The sequence below is a fragment of the Colletotrichum jinshuiense genome, chromosome 9, assembly GCF_051148585.1.
Source record: "Colletotrichum jinshuiense chromosome 9, complete sequence".
Lineage (NCBI taxonomy): Eukaryota > Fungi > Ascomycota > Sordariomycetes > Glomerellales > Glomerellaceae > Colletotrichum > Colletotrichum jinshuiense.
Genome location: NC_139316.1, coordinates 438061 through 457872, shown reverse-complemented (window position 1 = coordinate 457872; position 19812 = coordinate 438061). Strand labels below are relative to the sequence as shown.

General features: G+C 51.7%; 7 protein-coding genes across 7 annotated transcripts; 4 read left to right on the top strand and 3 right to left on the bottom strand.

Annotated features, from left to right (window-relative positions):
- Positions 1 to 154: 154 nt before the first annotated feature.
- On the bottom strand, positions 155 to 1686 carry EsH8_IX_000126 (nucleotide-diphospho-sugar transferase; the record flags this gene model as incomplete). The annotated part of the gene is made up of 4 exons (XM_083266462.1): positions 155 to 222; positions 276 to 564; positions 628 to 1482; positions 1636 to 1686. The coding sequence occupies 4 exons, from the start codon at positions 1684 to 1686 to the stop codon at positions 155 to 157; spliced, it is 1263 nt and encodes a 420-aa protein (XP_083130027.1).
- Positions 1687 to 5333: 3647 nt separating this feature from the next.
- On the top strand, positions 5334 to 7945 carry EsH8_IX_000125 (topoisomerase II-associated protein PAT1; the record flags this gene model as incomplete). The annotated part of the gene is made up of 2 exons (XM_083266461.1): positions 5334 to 7606; positions 7657 to 7945. The coding sequence occupies 2 exons, from the start codon at positions 5334 to 5336 to the stop codon at positions 7943 to 7945; spliced, it is 2562 nt and encodes an 853-aa protein (XP_083130026.1).
- A 450-nt stretch (positions 7946 to 8395) lies between these two features.
- Positions 8396 to 9654, bottom strand: EsH8_IX_000124 (Sin-like protein conserved region-domain-containing protein; the record flags this gene model as incomplete). Its single annotated transcript, XM_083266460.1, has 2 exons — positions 8396 to 9099; positions 9156 to 9654. The coding sequence occupies 2 exons, from the start codon at positions 9652 to 9654 to the stop codon at positions 8396 to 8398; spliced, it is 1203 nt and encodes a 400-aa protein (XP_083130025.1).
- A 1110-nt stretch (positions 9655 to 10764) lies between these two features.
- EsH8_IX_000123 (uncharacterized protein) lies at positions 10765 to 11594 on the top strand (the record flags this gene model as incomplete). The annotated part of the gene is made up of 2 exons (XM_083266459.1): positions 10765 to 11448; positions 11550 to 11594. 2 exons carry the CDS (start codon positions 10765 to 10767, stop codon positions 11592 to 11594), a joined length of 729 nt encoding a protein of 242 aa, XP_083130024.1.
- Positions 11595 to 13515: 1921 nt separating this feature from the next.
- On the top strand, positions 13516 to 14394 carry EsH8_IX_000122 (DOPA 4,5-dioxygenase family protein; the record flags this gene model as incomplete). The annotated part of the gene is made up of 4 exons (XM_083266458.1): positions 13516 to 13687; positions 13755 to 13829; positions 13934 to 14000; positions 14136 to 14394. 4 exons carry the CDS (start codon positions 13516 to 13518, stop codon positions 14392 to 14394), a joined length of 573 nt encoding a protein of 190 aa, XP_083130023.1.
- A 359-nt stretch (positions 14395 to 14753) lies between these two features.
- On the bottom strand, positions 14754 to 16382 carry EsH8_IX_000121 (uncharacterized protein; the record flags this gene model as incomplete). The annotated part of the gene is made up of 3 exons (XM_083266457.1): positions 14754 to 15613; positions 15678 to 16186; positions 16243 to 16382. The coding sequence occupies 3 exons, from the start codon at positions 16380 to 16382 to the stop codon at positions 14754 to 14756; spliced, it is 1509 nt and encodes a 502-aa protein (XP_083130022.1).
- A 547-nt stretch (positions 16383 to 16929) lies between these two features.
- On the top strand, positions 16930 to 18270 carry EsH8_IX_000120 (alkaline-phosphatase-like protein; the record flags this gene model as incomplete). The annotated part of the gene is made up of 1 exon (XM_083266456.1): positions 16930 to 18270. The coding sequence occupies one exon, from the start codon at positions 16930 to 16932 to the stop codon at positions 18268 to 18270; it is 1341 nt and encodes a 446-aa protein (XP_083130021.1).
- Positions 18271 to 19812: the final 1542 nt, after the last annotated feature.

Below are 19812 nucleotides of genomic sequence, written 5' to 3'. Positions count from 1 at the left end.
TAACCATATACGCCACTCCACACCACATTCAATGCCCCGATGCCTGCCTGTTGCCTCTTATTGAAGCAGGTGAACCCATTTGGTGGCTAACCCAAAAGCTGACTGTGAAATTGTTGATACACGCTATCCTTTTTACCGTACCTCCCAAGCAACTTTAATCTTGCTGGTTCTCATAGCCCTCGGGCTTTTCCATGCCGTTGATCTCGAAGAACCGACTTGTGCCTAATGTTTGTTAGTGACGGCCTTTAAACGAGAGAAAGGGCTAGTCAACTCACAGGAGTATCCCTTCCAGTCAAAGTTGTCCTTGGGGTTGCAATGGCAACGCCTTTCCAGGCGGACCTTTTCGCCGGTGGGGCAGTGAGTGAAAGGAACGTGGTAGTAGGCAATGTCGTTAAAGAAGTGAATTTGATCCTTGGGCAGCATAAGACTGGCGGCGATCGAGTGAACAGGTGCATCACCCCATCGCTCGTAGAAGAAACCACCATCCTGGTCAAGCGACTCGAAGTAGTCGATGTACTGCTGGGATCGGAGCCAGTTAAGGTCACCAACCTCGAAGTTAGACCACTAAGGGTATGTTAGCATACAGCCCTCAACTCAATTTTTTTTTAAAAAAAAATGTCAACTTACGAAATGGCAGTGGTTGTAAGTGTCACCACCATCGTCACTCAGGAAACCCATGGAGTTGCCCTCCGCGATATGCTCGGGGTGGTTCTTGATGAACTTCTTGGTGCTATCCCACAGGGTAGGGATGGTTTCGACGTACTCGTACAAGCTAAGGACGAAGCTGTACTTCTTGTTGTTCTCCTTCATGAAGCGGAAGGGGTCGTAGTGGATGTCGCAGAAGAGCTCAATGGAGGGCTCAACACGCCAGTAGTAGTCGTAGTTCAACATGGCGGGCTGGCGGAAAAAGAAGCCAGACTCGAAGCGACACATGTGGCGGTAGCTCACAGAGTCGCCGTAGATGATCTTGCGCTGAGCCATATCCTCGCGGACCTTGCGGGCCTTCTCCTGATCGATGTGCTCGGGGAATGACCAGTGCTCGTGGGGGATTTCGCCATAGTGAGTCTTGCCAGACACGAGGGAGGTGGTGACCTTCTTGAAAGTGGCATCGAAGGGCTTGTCATTCAGGAAGACCCAGTCGTAGTTGTAGCGGCGGTTGAATCTGTCCTCAACCTGACGAATCGAGCGGGCAATGTCCCAGATATCAGAGTTACGGGCAAGTGTAACGAAGGTGGCATTCATTCGTGGACCAGGTGCGATGCCTGACAGGTCTTCCCAGCCGGGTTCGTTCGGGGTCACCGGCATAGGCCAGTCCTTGGGGTCGTAAGGTTCGCCGACCTTGGGGCGATTCGCGTCGGATTGAGCCGCCTGTTTGGTAGGAGCCTTCTCGTCCGGCTGGCCTCCTGGCTTAGTTAAACCGCCATTCTGAATCCTGACGCCGTCGTAGCTGGAGTGGGAGATGAAGTAGAAAACAGCAAGGCCCTGCGCAAAAAGTGGAACGTAAGCGCATGATCAAAAGAAGACGATTGAGCGATACAACAAGTCGATGTCGTGGAAATGGCAGCAAAGCTGCATGGTCCAGGGAGGGGAGCGAGCTGCAAGTTGCACAGACGGGCAGGCGAGGATTCAACTTACGAAGAAGGCGAAAAGAATGTATCGCACATATCGTGCAGAGCTTGTCGCCATCTTGACCGATGCAACAAGGCTGACGATGAAAGCCTGGATCGGGTTGAAATGGGTGAAGAACAGTGAAAGAACTCGATTCTTCCCCCGAGGTGAACGAGGTCAGGTAGAAGTGAAAAAAAGACAGATGTAGGAATGAATTCCTACAGAGATGGCATCAGGAAAATGCACGCCCAGAGTAGCTGGAGTGGCACTAGCATTCACTCTACCCCAGGGGCCAGGTGGACTTTCACAGGGTCTGGGAGGTACGAATGCAGCATACGCGGTGCGCCCACCCCCGAAAAAAGGGAGCGCTAGCAGAAAGTACCGCGCCGGTCGAATAAAGGGGGTGGGGCGACAGCTGGCCTGAACCTGGGAGCTTTGCAACTCAAAATGGTGTCAGTTGTTAGAAAAGCAGGTACCTTTGCCGGGCAGTTTACACTTGGAAAATACTTCAGATAAGTCACCGTCTGGCATTTTGATACGGATAATCAGAGCCCAAGTCTGTTTGGATATCCGCACCTGCTCTGTTACTCCTTCAAAGGTCCCCTCGGTTAGGGCTATCATAATCTCATGAAGAACATGTACACCCTGCACCATTTCACGTACATTTGGCCTTGCTGACGGGACGGCAGGGAGCGCTTCTTGATGCGGGTTGGTTAGTTGACTGCCCATTTGACAGGAGGAGTGGAATACCATAAGATACATCAGTTTGGGGTATTGCATTGTTATGACAATCAAGTATCTGCCATGTACCTTCACTTCGCCGCAGCTACCTGCCGCGTACCCGTCCCAGTTCTTGGGCCTTGACATACGGGTACATAGCTTTCCATGATCGGGGACAGGGAACGCGGCCACTGTGTAAATCTGCTGCAACTGCCTCAGCCCTGAGCCCACACAAGTCAGGGACCGACCCTCCAGTGCGCTTCCCTTGAAAAGCTACAGCCAGTGGATGGGTTGCTTCGTGCCGTCCAACGTCTCCCTGCCAGCGAGAGCATGGAAATGGAAAGGTTTCACACATGGGCTTCGGCCGAGAATAGCCAGCTGCCTTGTCTGGATACCGTCTTCTGCCCCTTGGATCCAACACTCCGGGCCCCCTGGGCTTTCTTCTGAGATGTACATGCCCACATATCCGGTGCCCCTGTTAGATCTAGCGGCCTCGTATTAAGTGCCAGACACTCCGTACTCTGTAATTTTTTATTTCAGCAATTTTTATTTTATTTTATTTTGATGGTCTGCGATGTCTACATAGTACATAATCGCCGTCCGCCCAAACTGCAGCGCTTTTGGTTCGCCAGCCGAAAATTAGCCCCAATAGTCTCTTATTTGTCTCTTGGCGCATCGAACGAACGGGACACATTTCGATAACGTCAAATTGGCTTGCCCAAGGTCGTGTGGCTTCCGTGTCTTCCACTTACCACTCGTATCCTGCCTGTGGTCAAGCCCATGATCGTCGTGGCTTCTTCCCGAGAGTAAACTAAGCGGCTGAAACCAACTCTTTGCTGCAAACGATAGCGACATGCGCGACTCGCGCTAATTCTCGGGCAGCACCCGCGCAACCGCGATTGCTGATCTATTCTCGACACAGTCATCATTCCGTCGTCCCGTCAAGTAAGCAATGCACTGTTGACAGCGGACTGCCCGAAAGATCAGAACACCCTCTTGCAGGGCACTGACCGCTGGAGTGATGATGCTTTAATGCCCACGGCATCAGATCTGTAACAAGGTGCCTTGTCTGGTATGTGGAGCTTTCCGAACCACAGCCAGTCACAACCATCTACCAACCATTCATTCTTGTGCTTCCATGTTACCAAACGGGTTGACACCGTCTAGCTTGCAATGTTAATAATGACCTGCCAACGGAGGTCCTGACAGAGCTGGCTAGATGATCGGTTGGCCGGTGGACTGAATACAAGCATTCCACCTAGCATTTAGCGTTGCTCACTCGGGTATGTGTTTGTCATGTCGACAGAATTATTGCACTGCTAAAATTGAGGCGAGCTCACGTTGCGATAAACATCTTGTAACGGTATTGCCTTACACCGAAAATGACTGCCGGGGGCCATCTTGCTAGCCGTTGAGTCAAGCCAACAGTGTAGTGTTCGAGGTAAGACGAAGCGGGATGGTTCTTTGACGGAGAGGCTGCGCGTTCTGGGGTCGCTTGATATATCAGCAACAGGTGGCCATACGTTGTTTTCAAGATGTTGACCAGAAACGCCGTTTACTTGTGCTCTAACGTGGTGGTGGATATCCACCTTGCTGTCGCTCAACGGTTGCATTGATATGGCTTACAACTTGGCCTGGTTGGCGATGCCTAAACAGCAAGAACTGTTGGAATAATCGTTTTGAGCTTCATCCTGAGTCTCGTCCGTAAATGGAAACAGACACGGTCGAAATTGGAGGGGGTACGATCCAAGTTGCGTTTGAATCTGGATGTTGCTTGCAGCAAAGACACGAACTGCCGATAGCAACGGTACGGCAAAACGTTTAGCGAAGAAGTGGGTGTGCTGAGAATAACCCCAACAACCGATGTTGAGATGTCGTTCTCCATACGGATACTGATCACGATATCGCTGTACCATGAGGTAACTGGGAGCCGTAACCTCTTCCAAATCCACATCGGGCGTCGATGCTTCACAGTGCAACTCTTGTGGGTTGGCTTTTTAAAAGCACCAGGTTGACGCGTGCTACAAGAAATAAACATGTGAAATACAGCTGGATAGGAATAGAAAAGAGGTTAAAAGATGAAGGGAAATGCTTCACGAAATTTAACTACACCACCAAGAAAGCTGGTGAGGATGTCGACAAACAGGTGCCCCTCATAGGCCCCTCTATCCGCATTCGGTGTTGCGAACATATGACGCGAGGGGCCACATCCATAAGGTCTATGACTAATACATCACGTGATACAATTCCTTGCAGCTTTGCCTAGAGAGCTGCCCCATTGGCTCCAGGTAACCCAGATAGTGGGGTCGCAAGGCTCTCGAGCCGCAATTCCTCCCCACGAATGCGAATGGTGCATCACCACGTCGGACATCGCATCCCAACCCCAGCGACGCGGCTCTGTTGTTTCCTTCCACGCACCGCACCACACCTGGCGCATTGTGTTCGACGCTGTGCTTTGGTGGACCTGCTGTCTCTGGATGTTGATTTGCTCAGCACCCCGGCTATAATCCTTTGGCTTCGCTCCGAGTTTTGGAATCTGGCTTCGACGACATCATGATAGTTTTGGGAGCCGCTCTACTGAAAGCCACAAATCTCTCATTCTTTTAGTGGTAAGTCGCAACTTCTTTCTGAAATTCCCTGGTTCTCGACAAGTCTCTTGGCGGCCAGCTGTCATATCTTATCTCCATTGCCTCACATCTGCGTGGCCAAATGCGAAGCGAAGGCGAGAGCAAGTGGGTAGTCAGTCTCCTTGCCACGGGCACATCCATTTAGCTTCAAGAGGCAGGCGGAACCCAATACCCTTTCTTGGTCAATAGCGCACCCGCTTGATCCTTGACCCTGCCTCAGGTTGCCCCGACCCAGCAGTCCTACCTTCTTGGAGCATTTCACACAGCATCTATTTACCTCATTATTCTACATCAATGTGTCCATTTCCAATGCTGACAATACCTAGTATACAGCTATCTTTCCTCTGCTCAGACTCGAAGACGGAATAGTCAACCATCATGTCTTTCTTCGGTTTCGACCCGACACGCCCCAACCACAACACGGCGGCACCCGGCTTCTCCCAGGCTCACGACCCTTTCGCAGGCCTCGCTCGTGGCAATGCCGATGATGACGATGCCGTCGAGTTTGATGACACGTACGACGGTCTAGGAGACCAGCTCGAGGAAAGCGGCGACGCTTTCAACGATGATACGTTCGGTGGTGGTGGTGGTGGCCGCGACGACAACATTTCATCTGCCCCTGTCGGCAAGGACTTCGACTTCTTCGGCCAGACAGCAAAGGTATCAGATGCCATCGAGGAGGAGCAGGTTCGCTACAGTCGCCAGGTCCCGGCGGCGAAGCCCGCTCCCGCTCACGCTCCCGCTCATCAGCATGTCCCGCACGCCCAACCCCCGCCGAATTACTACTACCCTAGCCAGCCGGCTCCTAGGCCTGTTCGCACTGGCTACGAGAAGTACCAAGATGCGGAACCCATCCCCGACCTACACGTCGATGCTTCGCTCTGGGGCATGCCTTCCAAGAAACCCATCGTTCCGGAGCCCTCCCCGAAGCCGCAGGGTGTCCCCTCCGCTGGCCGAAAAGTAATGAGTCTGGAGGAGGTCGAAAAGGCAATGCGAGAGCAGGCTACTAAGCCATCTGCCCTTTCCGAATCTGCGCCGAGTGGACATGGCTTTCCAACCGCGCGGGCCGACTATGGTTATGGGCGCCCGGACCCTGTTCAACAGCAGTCTTTCCAGGGCGTTGAGCATCATCAACAGCGCGGTGGCCCGGTTCCCCAGCATCCCGGCCATGGCCATCCCGTCACGATCCTCCAGCGACCCCAGTCTGTCACCTCTAAGCCAACCCCACCTGTTCAGAACACACCTAGCCCGGTAGCCCAGCCCCCGCACTCTCAGGGGCCGCATGCTCAGCCTACCCAGATCTTGCAAAACCCCAACCGACTGTCAGGCGACGCTGCGCGGATTGGTGCGCATGGTGCTCAGCCTCACGGGCATCACCAGGCCCATGGCCACCAAGCTCATCGATCACAAGGATCCATGGGCCGTGTGCCCCAAGGTTCTCAACAACAGCACCTCGCTCACCTATCCGAAGACGAGAAGGCTGCATACCTTGACCAGGAGACCAAGCGCGCCAAGCGCAACCACAAGATATGGCTTTTGTCGAAAGATAATGGTCTTATGACACCTCAGGACAAGAACTTTGTGACTCGAATCCAGCTGCAGCAGCTGGTTTCGGCCACCGGGAACCCGATCGACCAGACTAATGACGACTCGCTGACGGAGGATTTCTACTACCAAGTCCTCAGCCAGATTCGCGGTGGTCAACGCCAAAACCCCAACCAGCCGCTTAACAACTTTGCACAGACCTACTTGTTCCAGACCGGAAGTCGACAAGGCAATATGAGAAGACAAGGACGGGCGGCCGAGAACCATGTGCAGCGAATGGAGCAGCAAGTTCAACGCGCCGTCGAGGCTGCCAAGAATAAGCCCAAGAACCCACAATTGGTCATCGCCGGCAGCTTGGGCAAGATTTCCTTCAGCAACGCCAAGACGCCGAAGCCTCTCCTCAACATCAAGCGAACTGATAGCAGTGGAGATGCTCACCGTCCTGGAAACGGCAAGCGCCATGGCGAATCGAACACCTTGGATCGCAAGGCTATCCTGCGAAACATCGAGAAGGTCTACAACACCATCATGAAGATGGAGGACCATGCTCGCTTTATTCCGCCCCCACCTGCCAACGGCAACGACGAAGAGTTCCACGTGAAGCACCAGGAGTGGTTGGAGGTAGCTCAGGCTCTGAATGCCCAACTCTGGAATGAGTTGAAGGTCCACGAGCCCATTGGTGCTACCACCATCCACCCCTTCATTGCGTTCCTTTCGTTCCCCAAGGGAAAGAAGGCTGTCCCTCGTGTTTTCAGACATATCAGCTTCGAGCAGCGCACCACGATTTTGACTATGATTATCTTGCACCTTGATCAGCTTGATGTTGTCTATGGGGCTCAAACCACGGATGGCGAGGTTAGCCTCAACGCTGCCATGCGTGAGAGCATCGAGCTTTTCTCGGCCGCCGTGATGCCGAGCTTGTTTGCCTATTTCAACGAGACTGAGCTCGATATCGTGACTGGTGTACTTGGTCTTATTACTACCAAGTTGAACATCGACCTCATTGCCCAGACTCGCGTGGGTTGCTCAATGTTGACTCTTATTCTGAGCCGAGCCGAGCTGTTGAAGCAAGGTGGTGGAGGTACCCCTCAGCTGTGGGCTGAATGGTAAGCAACCAAGATTCTTAATGGCGTGACATATACTAACAAATTTCTAGGGAGCAAACTTTCAACATGTTCTTCAACAAGCTTGAGCCTACCCTTCATCATATCTTCCCCGGCAGCGTAAACACGGGAGAAGATGTTGTCGTCTGGCAGCTTCTGGCAGCTGTTGGTGTCAGTGCCAACCCCGAACAGCAGCAACGCCTGGTTCTTGCTGTCAAGGATCGCGTCCTCGACACTGTTGCGCACGCAAAGACGCTCCCTGGCGCCATGGCTACCACCCGGTTGGCCACTGTCAACCTCTTCATGCACTCCATTGGTTTGGATGTCGAATTGCTCCAGTAAGACGAGACTGGAATGACAGGAACGTGCGGTCCCGGCGTTCATTGCGCCGATTAAAGTTTGGCACGCACAAGAATTGATCGATTGTCTGCGTTATATGCCTGGGATGCAACGAGCTTTATCATCACGCATGGCCCGCGTTTTTAAAAGGGATTCGGAGTCGCTGCTAAGCTGTAGTACTGGGGCTGCAGCTTGTATGAAGACTTCAACTTGCGGAAGGTGGCTTGTCCCATGACAATATGCACAAACATATCTCGTGTACATTATTCACACGACTCTTATGAGGGCGCGCCGCCATAGTAGTTTCAGCGGTTCGTTGCGATCAGTCTTGCTAGTTAGAGCCAAAATATTTGCATTTGAAGTAAAATCATTCGTCCCTGAATATATCCGTTTTGTCTATGTAATGCCGCAACGCCCGAGCTATGCAAATCAAACGCCATTCGGGGCCACTCATCATGTCAGGTCCATGCTGGAAGAAGCTTGGGCTGGCGCTGCTCTTGCCTTGCCACCACGTCGTGCCGCCAGTGCACCTCGAGCCTTTGGCTTGCTTTTCCGAGCCTCCTCTTCAGCAAGGGCCGCGGCCGCCGCCAGAGCTTCCTGCTCTGCCTTTGACAGCGGCTTCGGCTTCTTGATGCCACTGACAGCCTCCAGCAGCTCATCGTCGCCCCATTTCGTCTCCAACCTGGCGACCTGATCGGCCAAGTCAATCACAGGTTTCGTGTCAGCCTCAGCCCCCTCGACTAAGGCCGCCTTCTTCTTCTCTTCGTCGTCCTCATCAGCCGGTGGCGGCTTGCTGCTCTCTCCAGGCGCGCGCATGATGAGACTCTCCTGGTAAATCTCCCAGGCGGCCTCGTCGTTTTCGTCTGTGTACTTGAGCTTGCGCCAGGGCTCGATCTGGACTGAGCGCAGGCGGTCCGCCATTGTTTCGCTCTTTGCGTTGGCACCGTCGGGTGTCGTCTTGATAGTCATGTGGATCGCGCGGGCGGCAGCAGACCCTTGACCTGCTGCGCCGCCTGCGCCGGGTGCGGCTGCCGCAGCAGCTGTTTCCTTTGCGGCTGCTGCGGAGGCGTTGCGCTCTTGCTGAGCCACTGCGTCGACGTGGTGGAGTTGGGGTCGGAGATGGACGAGGTTTGTTACAGGTGTAAGGTGAAGGTCCTCTGGCAACTTGGGTTAGTAGGGTGTAGGAGAGAAGATGAAAGCCATTGGAACTCACTGCCTTGGAAGACACCGATCATGTACTGCACCTCCTTGTGGTCAGGACACTGCCCGCCGAGGGTCTGTGTTCGGAGAACCTTGTCCTGGCGCACAGCTTCGGGCCACTCGAGATACATCTCATCCTCAAGGTCGACCTCGCCGCGCTTCTTGGGCCTCGGAGGCGGGGCACCGACACCGAAGCCGCCGGAGAGGCCGTGGGTGCCGCCGTTCTTGGACTCGAGACTAGCCTTGAGCTGGCGGCCCCACTTCATTCCCTTCTCCTTGTCGTAGGACTGGGTGTAGTCGAGGGGCACGTCGACCTCAACCATTCCCGAGCGCGCCTTGAGGCGCATCTCGGTGGGAACGGCCTGGCGCGGGTCGGTGCGGTTGGGTTGCTGGAGAACCCAGAGCTTGCGACCCTGCGGGAGGGAAGGGTTGAAGAAGACGTCGTAGGAGGCGATTACGGGGTCCGGGTCGTAGGGCTCGGGGGGCTCCATTGTGGCTGTAGGGGCGGGCATTGCGACGGGATTGCGAGCTTGTGACTCGTTTGCGAGGGGGGCTGGAGGTTGGCGGATTGAGGTGACTGAACGTACGGGAAATTTTTGGATCGCTGGTTGAGTCTACCCCACGGCGGGAAAGAGACGTCAGGGCTTATCGATAAGGACAATGGAGCTAATCCGGACCGGGATGGTGGGGGACGAGCTCCATTTCTCGTTCCCCATCCTTTCCAGCCTCTGCTACACAGGGCATGGCGCGTTGCTGTATCACTACTGTTACCCTTCTTTAATCCTCACTCACTATCCTGGGGAACCAACATCGCACATAATATGATTTTTTTCTTATAGGTAATTTAAGGGTTCAAGTTAGTTAATTGAATGAACATAATGATACCCCGGCTGTGTCGATAGACGTTTTGTTTGTCACCCATGCAAACTATTGCACTGCTCTCGTCGGAGCGCGATATTACGCAAGGCGCTCTCGAAAATGACGATAATTCGGTGGATGCCTTAGTAGTTCAGCTATAGAGGTCTAAATCTCTAAAATCTTATGAGAAGCTTGAAGGATCGCATACGTTGGGCTCATGAGGCAACTTACGAGGTCTCCCTCCGCGCCGATCGCTGGCGCAGTGCAACATCCTGCTTCGGGCACGTTAGCTGAAGTCACAGCAACATCAGCTGATGATATGGTTGAGATTTCACTTACAAGCATATCCTTGCAATGCCGACTTGCCTGTCTTACTGAGCCATCGTTGCGAGCTGATGGTGTCGAGGCGAGTCTGTCTTAGCTTGCTCACCAGACGGTAGTCCTACAATCCTTCCAGGACTAGAGCTCAGAGATAGAGCTTAAAACAAATAAAGCCTACTCCGAAGATGGGGATGTTAGCCACTGGGTGCTGGATACCGGAACTTGTGCGAACCTTGACAACTGGCAGCGCTACACAACCGTCTAAGCTCGTTCGGGCTAACATGAGTATAGCGCTGATGGAGCACTAGCATTCATGTGATAACTTACACAAAACAGACCTCCGGGAGGTTTGATTTCCATTAAGACCACAGTATGGCCCTTCAAACTTTGGCAGAACGCGAGATATTCGAGTCCGATGTTGCAAAGATGAACAATAGCCCCCGATGGCGGTCGAAGTTCCGAATTCGCTGAACTGGCTCTCCTTCATCACAGGAATCCTATCCTTTGGCCTGACCATTCTCAACCTGATCGCCCTCTACGCCAATTTCGTAGCAACCATCCGCTCCGCTCCGAGTGAGATCCGAGACACATTGGGAAACCTCCGACAGCAGCTATGTGAAGAACGCGAGGCCCTGCGCCACCAGACACGCGAGATCCGTACCAAGAGTAAACTCCGCCAACATATCATCCACATGAGCGACAAAGTGGCGGGCGATGAAGCCCGCAAAGCATTAGCCTATGCCGAGCAGACTTTACCTCTGCATTACTTGACGCTGCGCGACCTTTGGCGGAATTTCAAGGAGCTTGAAAGGCCGTTTCTCGTGGCCAGCGGGCACCGCGCCGAGGCCATTCACAACGGAGCGGCATGGGGTGAGACAGATCTAGATGAGAAGGTCCGCGCCGACTTTGAAAGGCATGGGGAGTCAGGGAGTTTTGCAGATTGGAGTGCGCTGTACAAGTGTGATTTTGCTCACCGATTTATTTGGTGGCAGGTCAAGGAAGATGTGATCAAGTTGTCGAATGAGGTTATGAGGATCATGGCGCGACGGACAGAGAGGGAGGTTACGTACATCCGCATGATGGTCAAGCAGATATTCCAGGGCGACGGGCCGCCTCATGTGGTTGATGTACGCCCGCGACGTTCTCCAGGCGGAGGGGGTGGGGGGGCCAGGCGACGCATGAGTTGGGGCTCGCGTCCTGTGAGGAGCCCTGTTCCTCACAGAAATAGCCCGGCTTCTACAAGGAGGATAACAGAACCTCACAAGAAACCTAAAGAGGAGAGCTCATTTTCTGCCGAAAGCAGTGGCGAAAATAGCATGACAACGAGACGTGGCGCCAGCACCACGATTCAAAGAGACAGCAGCCCGGTGTTGAGCGAGCACAATAACAGTTATCCGAAGAGCGACGCTGCTACAATAGGTAGACACCGGCATCATTATCAGCATCACCGCCACCACAGTAGGAACAGATGGGAGCATTTCCGTGCCCAGCCGGATAGGCACTATGACATCAGGGAGTATTTTGAGAGGCAGCGGGGTCGAGGTCATTCGAGAATTGTTGAGGTGATTCCTGGAAGTGAGATCGACCATTACAAGTCGCGACCATGGCATGGGGATGGAACGAAGTGAACAGACGGTATATTATCTAATTTCAATTTTGTCACGATAGCCTCATTCTGCCAAGCCTTTTCTTTGGCTGCAGCACTTGGCAGCGCACATGTCCCGTGCGTCTGCACGTGACTAGCTCACAGGATCTCTACTTATACGAGCTCTTTGTCGTCCTTTCACTTACAGAGAATACAAGACACTTTTCCCTACAAATCTCTTATGCCCGCTGTAAGCTCTCTCGTCACAAATTTCAAGCTATTGCAGGGGTTGTCAGCGCCTTCATTATTGTTTGTCTAAATTCCAATTCATTCATCTCAAACTACGACACATGATTCCGAAGTTATCCTGTACATATTATGGAGAATCCGCACTCGTTATTGATAACGTTTACAAGAGTTAGCTTAACGCTGCATTCGAAGACTACTAGAGTCTTATTGGGCAAGTTTGGACATGTCTCAGGAACTAGGATCATTGATGACCGGCTGCTACCTTCTCGAGATTACCACAGTGCTCGCCAATTCGGTCTCATGTAACTTGAATGATCATGTTAAGTGTATATAGTGCGCCAAAATTCCCAGCTAATATCGTGTTGCCTTCTTCAACAATGGCACGTTGTTAGCACCTGGCGGGCTGAAAAATTATATGGGCTGGGTTGCCCTTCCGATGCATACCATAAGGCTGTTACTATGACATTGTGTTTGGAAAAGTCGGAATGGAAATACGAGCCCAAAAGACCTAAGACGGTGACAATACCAGAAACCTTCAGTGAAAAATAGTCTGGCCGTTTCCCGAATCTTTACTGAGATATGGCGGTCGATCATACAGAGCAGACTACGGAAGGCCTGTATTTGATGACATAAACCCTTCTGTCTGAATTGTTCCTATGTATTCTAGTGACCCAACGATAGTACGGCACTGTCTTTCGGTATACAATACTTAGGTTACTTGCACAGATCATCAAAGATTCCATGAGGCGGCGGATGATCAGGCGCACCTCAACAGTATAGCTGCACTTCCAATGTAATTATAGTGTGATGAACAGTACCAATGAGAGCCAAGAAAAAATATCACAATGTTCAAAAAACTTGGATAGAAAATCAAAGGCAACTTATGTGTTACAGCGAACATGTTTACTTTTAGCGAATAAAGAAATCGCGCTGATAAGCTGATGAGCTAAATAGTTTTAGCCGTTTTTATTTATCTAACTAACCACCTATAACCCATCCTCCTCCCAGCATTCAAACACCGAATCCTAGCCAAGCTTTTGGAATGCATGCTCATTGTCAGTTAAAATGCAAATAATGAACACTATCAGGTTGTGTAATGCCATTATAAGTTACTGCAACAAGTTGCCAGACTCAATTGGGATGTCAGCTTTTAACCGTTCCTAGCCGAAAATCGTTTCGCCTTATGTCTGCGCACGTGAGAATCATTCTGATTGCGTGATTAAGCGCTTTCTGCTCCGCACTGATAACTTCCTAACATCCCGTCGGCCACACCTTGATTTCACCAGAACCGCACCGTACTTTAGGAATGAACAGGAACTAAATCAGTTGCTTGCCCTGAGACATCTAGCATTCCCTCACAATGACCATGGTCACCCAATCTACGCCGCCGACCCCGCAAAAAGACCTGGAAACAGTCGTTGAAGCTCGGACTCGGGAGTGGCATTTCCACATCTATTTCCTGCTACAGTCACCAACCGAAACCGCGGCAGCGCTCGCTCTCCGTGATGCCGTCTTAAGACTACGCCGAGATGGTAGGATCAGAGAGCTTGGCCGTGGCTATAATGCAGACAGGCCTCGTTTGCTGACCTTTACTCGCAGGCGCATTCGTCGCTGTCCCGTTGTTCAGGGTTAACGAATATCCCATGGGACCGCATCCAGCAGGATCATACGAGAGTAAGTGGGGTTAGCCCATAAAGAAGCCTTCGGTTTTCCACATGACACTTCAACGAACTGTTTGCTTTTACGAGGGACTTGGCTGAAAAGGGGGTTTAATTTAGTTTGGGTCCCCGATTCCTCATTCTCTGATGTCTTTTTCTACTTGGCATCAAACCGAGGCAACCTGAGGTGAGTTCTCAACCTTTTCAGCAGCCAAGGTTTCTACCTACTCAGCTCTAGAATCCATTGCCCTCCGCTATCTAATACGAAGGGAGATTGATGCATTTCGTATTCTTCTGTATCCAAGACTAACATCACGCTCAGCGTTCTTGTCCACCCCTTGACTTCAAGTCAACGCCGTGATCACGAGTCTCGGAACGCTTGGATGGGCACGCCCTGGCCAATCTACCTAGATGCATTGCCGGCCGATGGCGGCATTCCGCTTCAATACCCAGAATTGGGACTGGGTTGGTCCACATCGCCGGAAAAGGAGATCTCCCTGGAAGAGCGGCTCAGGAGGGGTGCAGAGGTGGAGGCTCTCTTGGCTAACGACCCGGAGGCTGCGCCCGCACCAAAGGATTAAAGAAAGCGTAGCTGATCTACCAGAGCTAGTACCTCGGCCTATCAACACTTTGATAGCTTATTTAAATATTTAAAGGCCTGATACTGATAATTGGTGGGCGGGTTTGAGGTTAGGTTCTAGCTATGGACGTATTACAACATCCTCATTGACAGTATGTAAAACGATTATTCGTCAGGAGTGGAAGACAGGGAACTGAAGAAACACTAGTGAGTCGACCAAAAAGTCAAAACGAGGCATTATGCCGTTAGAACTGGCGACATATACTCCTCCAGGAATACAACCATATCCCACTCTAGCCCATGATGTGCCTCTTTGCAACTTCCCCCTTCTCCCTACTTTAGCTAGAAAGGCTATCTACGTCAGAGATCAAACCTCTTCTCTCCGTTCCCAGGCGCTTCAACTACCTGTCCATTAATCTGCAACACCTCTCCCTGTGCCAACTTCCTGTTTGCCTGCCAGTAGAACCACATGATAACCATAGTAAACGGTATCGCCGCCACATATAATAACAAAATCGCCAGAAACGCCCTCGTATACTTCGGCGCATCATCATCTCGGAACAACTGGCCGCCAGCAATAGCGCCCAGGTTACTACCCATTACGGCCATTGCGAGACCGATGCTCCTGTTTGCGGGCTTGACAGAGTTGATACTTACCCAAGCATCGTTTAGACCCTGGGCTAGTGCATTCCCGCCGCTGAGAAGGGTAAAGATCGCATAACGTGCCCATTTGTCTGTACCAATAGGGAGACCGTACAACGCCCCCGCAAATATGATGGACCAGGAAAAGGCGACGATGCACCATGGTCCGCGCCAGCGTGTGAAGTCCGAGGCGGAAGAGATGATCCACGATAGAATAATGACAAGGACGCTGCTAACGGCATTGAGAAGATTGGCATTCGTGCGGGAAAACCCGAGGCTCTTGATGATACTTGGCCCATAGAGCTGCAAGCCACCCTTAGGCGCAAGAGATATGATGTTGAGCATCATATGAAGCCATAGGCGGTAGTCGGTCATAGCTTTGGCAAATGCCTTGAGTGTGATCTCAGCCTTATCAGCGCCCTTGGTCTCATCATCGGCTATGATGCGGGAGCGGAGGATTTGACGCTCGCGAGCGGTGAAGAAGTCAAAGCGGCCATGTATGGGGGATGTGTGAGCGGGACTTCGAGGGAGGAAGGCGACGAAAGCGACGAATACGATCAAGGTGATGGCTCCCTCAACTGGGATAGGTCAGCGGTTGTTCTGTAACGGAACAGACAGCACAAAGAAATTGGAATTGCTTACTGATAAACAACCATTGCCAACCAGCCATTCCCATCATACCACCCATGTTAAGAATACCAGCTGCAATCAGGGATCCCGTAGCCGTAGCAGAGTAGTTTCCAAAGTAGAAAATAGCTGTCCTCAGCGCAAGCTCCTCGCGGGTATAGAAGAGAGCCAATATATACTGTCCGCCGGGAATATACCCGCCCTCAAAAACGCCTAACAGAAACCTTGTAGCAAGAAAAGAATGTATATTTGTGCACCAGGTCTGGGTTAGGGCGATGGTACCCCAGATGCACATCTGCAAGGTCAACCAGACAGGAGCACCGATACGCTGCAGAACGAGGTTGGAGGGAATCTCAGCGATGACAATGCCGGCGGACATGAGCTGAGACCCGAGATTGATATCGTTTTGAGTTATTCCTAGATCCTCGGTAATGGTATCTGTCATGGCGTTGCTTATATTGCTGCGGTCGAGCTGGAGGACGAAGAAGCCGGCCACTAGCAGAGGCATGAGGTAGAGATCGAGCCTAGCTTGTCAGTCCATAACCAATCAAGGTACATTAGGTTTAAGTGAACCACATACTTCCGCAATGCCGATTTCTCTTCTTGCGGTGACCATGAAGGCCCAGGTTCTGTATGCTTAAGGGCCATTGACGACGTTTCCTTGGTGCCATCGACAACTGCCTCGAGGCGCTCGGCTGGTTGGAGCGGTTCTTGAGGCATTCTGAACACAAGTCGCCTAGGTATTCTATTGATAAAAAGTTTTGGAAATAACTTGATCGAAAAAAACCCGGATTTTGTTGGCCGCACCTGGGCTAGATATACTTACAGTCGCCCGTATACTAAACATCGCTCCTATTACCTGTTCGCGACAATCTTTCAGATCAACGGCCAAACTAGCTAGGAAGAGCAGTCGTAATTCCTGATATGAAGCACGCAATCTAGAATAGAAGCTAATGATAATGATATCGGCGGCGGTGAGCGACGGAGGTTAATAAGGAGAAATCGATTCTTATGGCGCCGGAAGAGCCTTCGGTGGTGGCCGTCGGAGGTGAGCGTTAGCGGCACCGGGGTCGGCATGGAGCCGGTAGAGGACCCACGTCCTCGCGATTTCCGCTGCTTAGACCCTGCTCGGCTTTTTTTTCGTTTTTCTGTGTTTCTGTTATTCTTTCTAGTGTTTAAAAGGGCAGGTCTGCCTTCTGAAGCGGTGCGCTATGTGACTCCTGTCCTCTTTGTATACGACAAATCACATCAATAAATCACAATCGACATGTCCAGAGATCCTACAAGACCGAATGTCGTGCTCATCTTGGCCGATAATCTCGGATGGGGCGAGCTAGGTTGTTATGGCGGTGGCGAGCTTCGCGGCGCAGCAACGCCTCGAATTGATAAGCTGGCCACCGAAGGCCTCCTGCTGCACAACTTCAACGTCGAGAGCGACTGTGTTCCAACTCGGTCCGCACTCATGACCGGCAGGCATCCCATACGTACGGGTTGCCGGCAGTCAGTCCCTGCCGGATTCCCACAAGGTCTCACGCCCTGGGAGAAGACCCTCGCCGAATGCCTCAAAGACAACGATTATGCAACGGCTCACCATGGGAAATGGCATCTGGGTGACATACCTGGACGATATCCCTCCGATAGAGGCTTTGACGAGTGGTTTGGAATCCCCAGAACCACAGACGAGACGCAATTTACAAGCGCGCTTGGGTATACCCCAGAAGTAGCCGAGCTTCCATACATCATGGAGGGCAAGACAGGAGAACCCTCAACAAACGTCTGTATTTACGACCTGGAAAATCGCAGGCTCATCGATGAGATGCTTGTAGCCAAGACCAAGCAATGGTTATCCCGGCAGGTCAAAGATGAGAAAGCATTCTTTTTGTATCATCCGCTCGTCCATCTCCATTTTCCGACACTTCCCCACAAGGATTTTGCCGGAAAGACGGGACATGGCGACTTTGCCGACTCAATGTCCGAAATGGATTACCGCGTGGGTGAGATCATTGACCACGTCGATGATTTGGGTATTAGGGAGAACACAGTCTTCATTTTTGCTTCAGATAATGGTCCTGAGTTCAGAGATCCATATAAGGGAACGGCTGGTCCGTGGTCAGGGACGTACCACACGGCTATGGAGGGCAGTCTCAGGGTCCCATTCATCATACGGTGGCCTGGCCATGTTCCTCGGGGCGTTACTTCCAATGCTATCGTCCATGTAACAGATCTGTTCACCAGCATTCTGTCCATGACTGGCACCATGTTGCCATCTGACAGACCAATCGACGGCATCGACCAGACAGCCTTCTTCCAGAATCCTTTGGAAGTACCCTCACCTCGACACGGATTTTTGTTCTATATCAAAGACGAACTGCGAGCTCTGAAGTGGAAAGACTGGAAGTTGCATCTTGTATGGGAGCCAAAAGTAAACCAGTCGAGCGGGAAGCTGGAGTCGCCGTACTTGTTCAATGTTGTCAGAGATCCAAAGGAAGAGAGCGACATACTGGCGTACAACACTTGGGTCCTGCAGCCAATGTTTAAGCTGAGGGCAGAATTTGAAAAGAGCCTTAAAGGGGATCCTGCGCCGCCCGACCCACTCAAAGAGTTGTAACTTCTGATTTCTACCAGCTCCGGTCGGGCAGGGGTTGAGTAGGCTACAACAAGTAGATGGATTCGATTGTGTACTTGTTCTGGAAGCTTCTTCTCAAACCTTGCTCGTGGAAGGGAACAGTGTGACGCGGTATATCAGCCGAAGCGGACGTTTGGGATTGGAATAAATTGATCATCGATTTTATGTTGCTCCTTCCGCGTTAACCCATATTTGAATAAAATGACTCTTTATCGGAACTACGCGAGGTCTCCAAACCCCCAGTACAAAGTGTCCATTGCTGTCTGCGGCAGTGCAATATCCGCCATTACAGAGGGATCATATACGAACTGAGATGGGCTTCGAGGCTGCATATGGCCCACGCTAGCTGTGCTCTCTGTAGATTTGAGAACGGAATTGGCCAGAATCTCGAAAGCATCACGATATACCCTGCCAGGTGGGTATCTCTCCACCATAGCCCAGAGTATAGACATGCAAGTGTTGACAGAGGTGACCATTTCTGCCTGGTTGAGACCAGGGTAGCGGTCTGTAGCTTGGAGGTGAACGCAGTAAGCCATGGCCACACCACTTCTGAAGAGATTGTGAGTTGTGCGCCAGAAAAAGCGCAGACATCCATCTCGGAAGGTAAGTCGGTAATTACTGATGCACTTGGTAGCGCTTTGCGCCAGAATTAGGATGTCGGTCTCAGATGGGTTTGGGAAAGACGGCGAAGGGTAGTAAAGGAGAACAAATGAGTTGTGTAGAATGGCCTCGAAAACATCCAAGGGTGCTAATTGTGTCGAAGGGGCGGTCGAGGTTGGTACAGAATCCAGCCACTCTATCAGTCTCTGTCGTATATTGTCTCTCCAAGCGAATAAGTCCACGACTGCACCATTTTGAGGTGGCTTTTGGTTAAGGGTGGTGTAGATCTCGGATTCGAACCTTCGGTACTTGACTAAGTGGAGGGCTAAGGCGCGGCTGCGGTCACCTTCCGCGAGATCTGGCAGTGGCGTCCAGATGGCTTCGTCAGGAATGGAAAATGGTCGACCAACGATGACACATAAGTTCCGTTCGATCGTGTAGAGTGCCCAGAAGAACCATCGGCGCTGGTTAAGCTGGGCAGGTTCAAGTCTTGCAGCCACAGCACGTTCGTCATGAAGATTCAGCTCGATAGCCAACCTCGAGGCCAGACCTAGAAAGTGCCACGCTGCTGTTAAATTTGAGGCGAAGCAGCTGTGCTGTGCTATAAGGAGAAAATTGCAGAGTTGTTCGAGATCGCCGGTGCATATAACGGCCGGGTTCTGAGCGATGAGTTGGATTGCTGTGGCGAAATAGTTGTCTGCTCTGGACATGGGGAATGATGAATCAGTCCGATTAAGCAGTAAAACAGCAGTAGCAAAGACCGTGTATGCACGAAACTTGGCCAGAGTTACAGCTGGTTCCGCAGAGCTTTGGGCACACCGGCTATCGTTATAAAGAGGGGCGATTGTAGTGAGAAATTGCTCCTTTGATGGTATGATGGGGGAAAAGAACTCGCAATGTTCAAAATATGCGTCAATTAGCCTA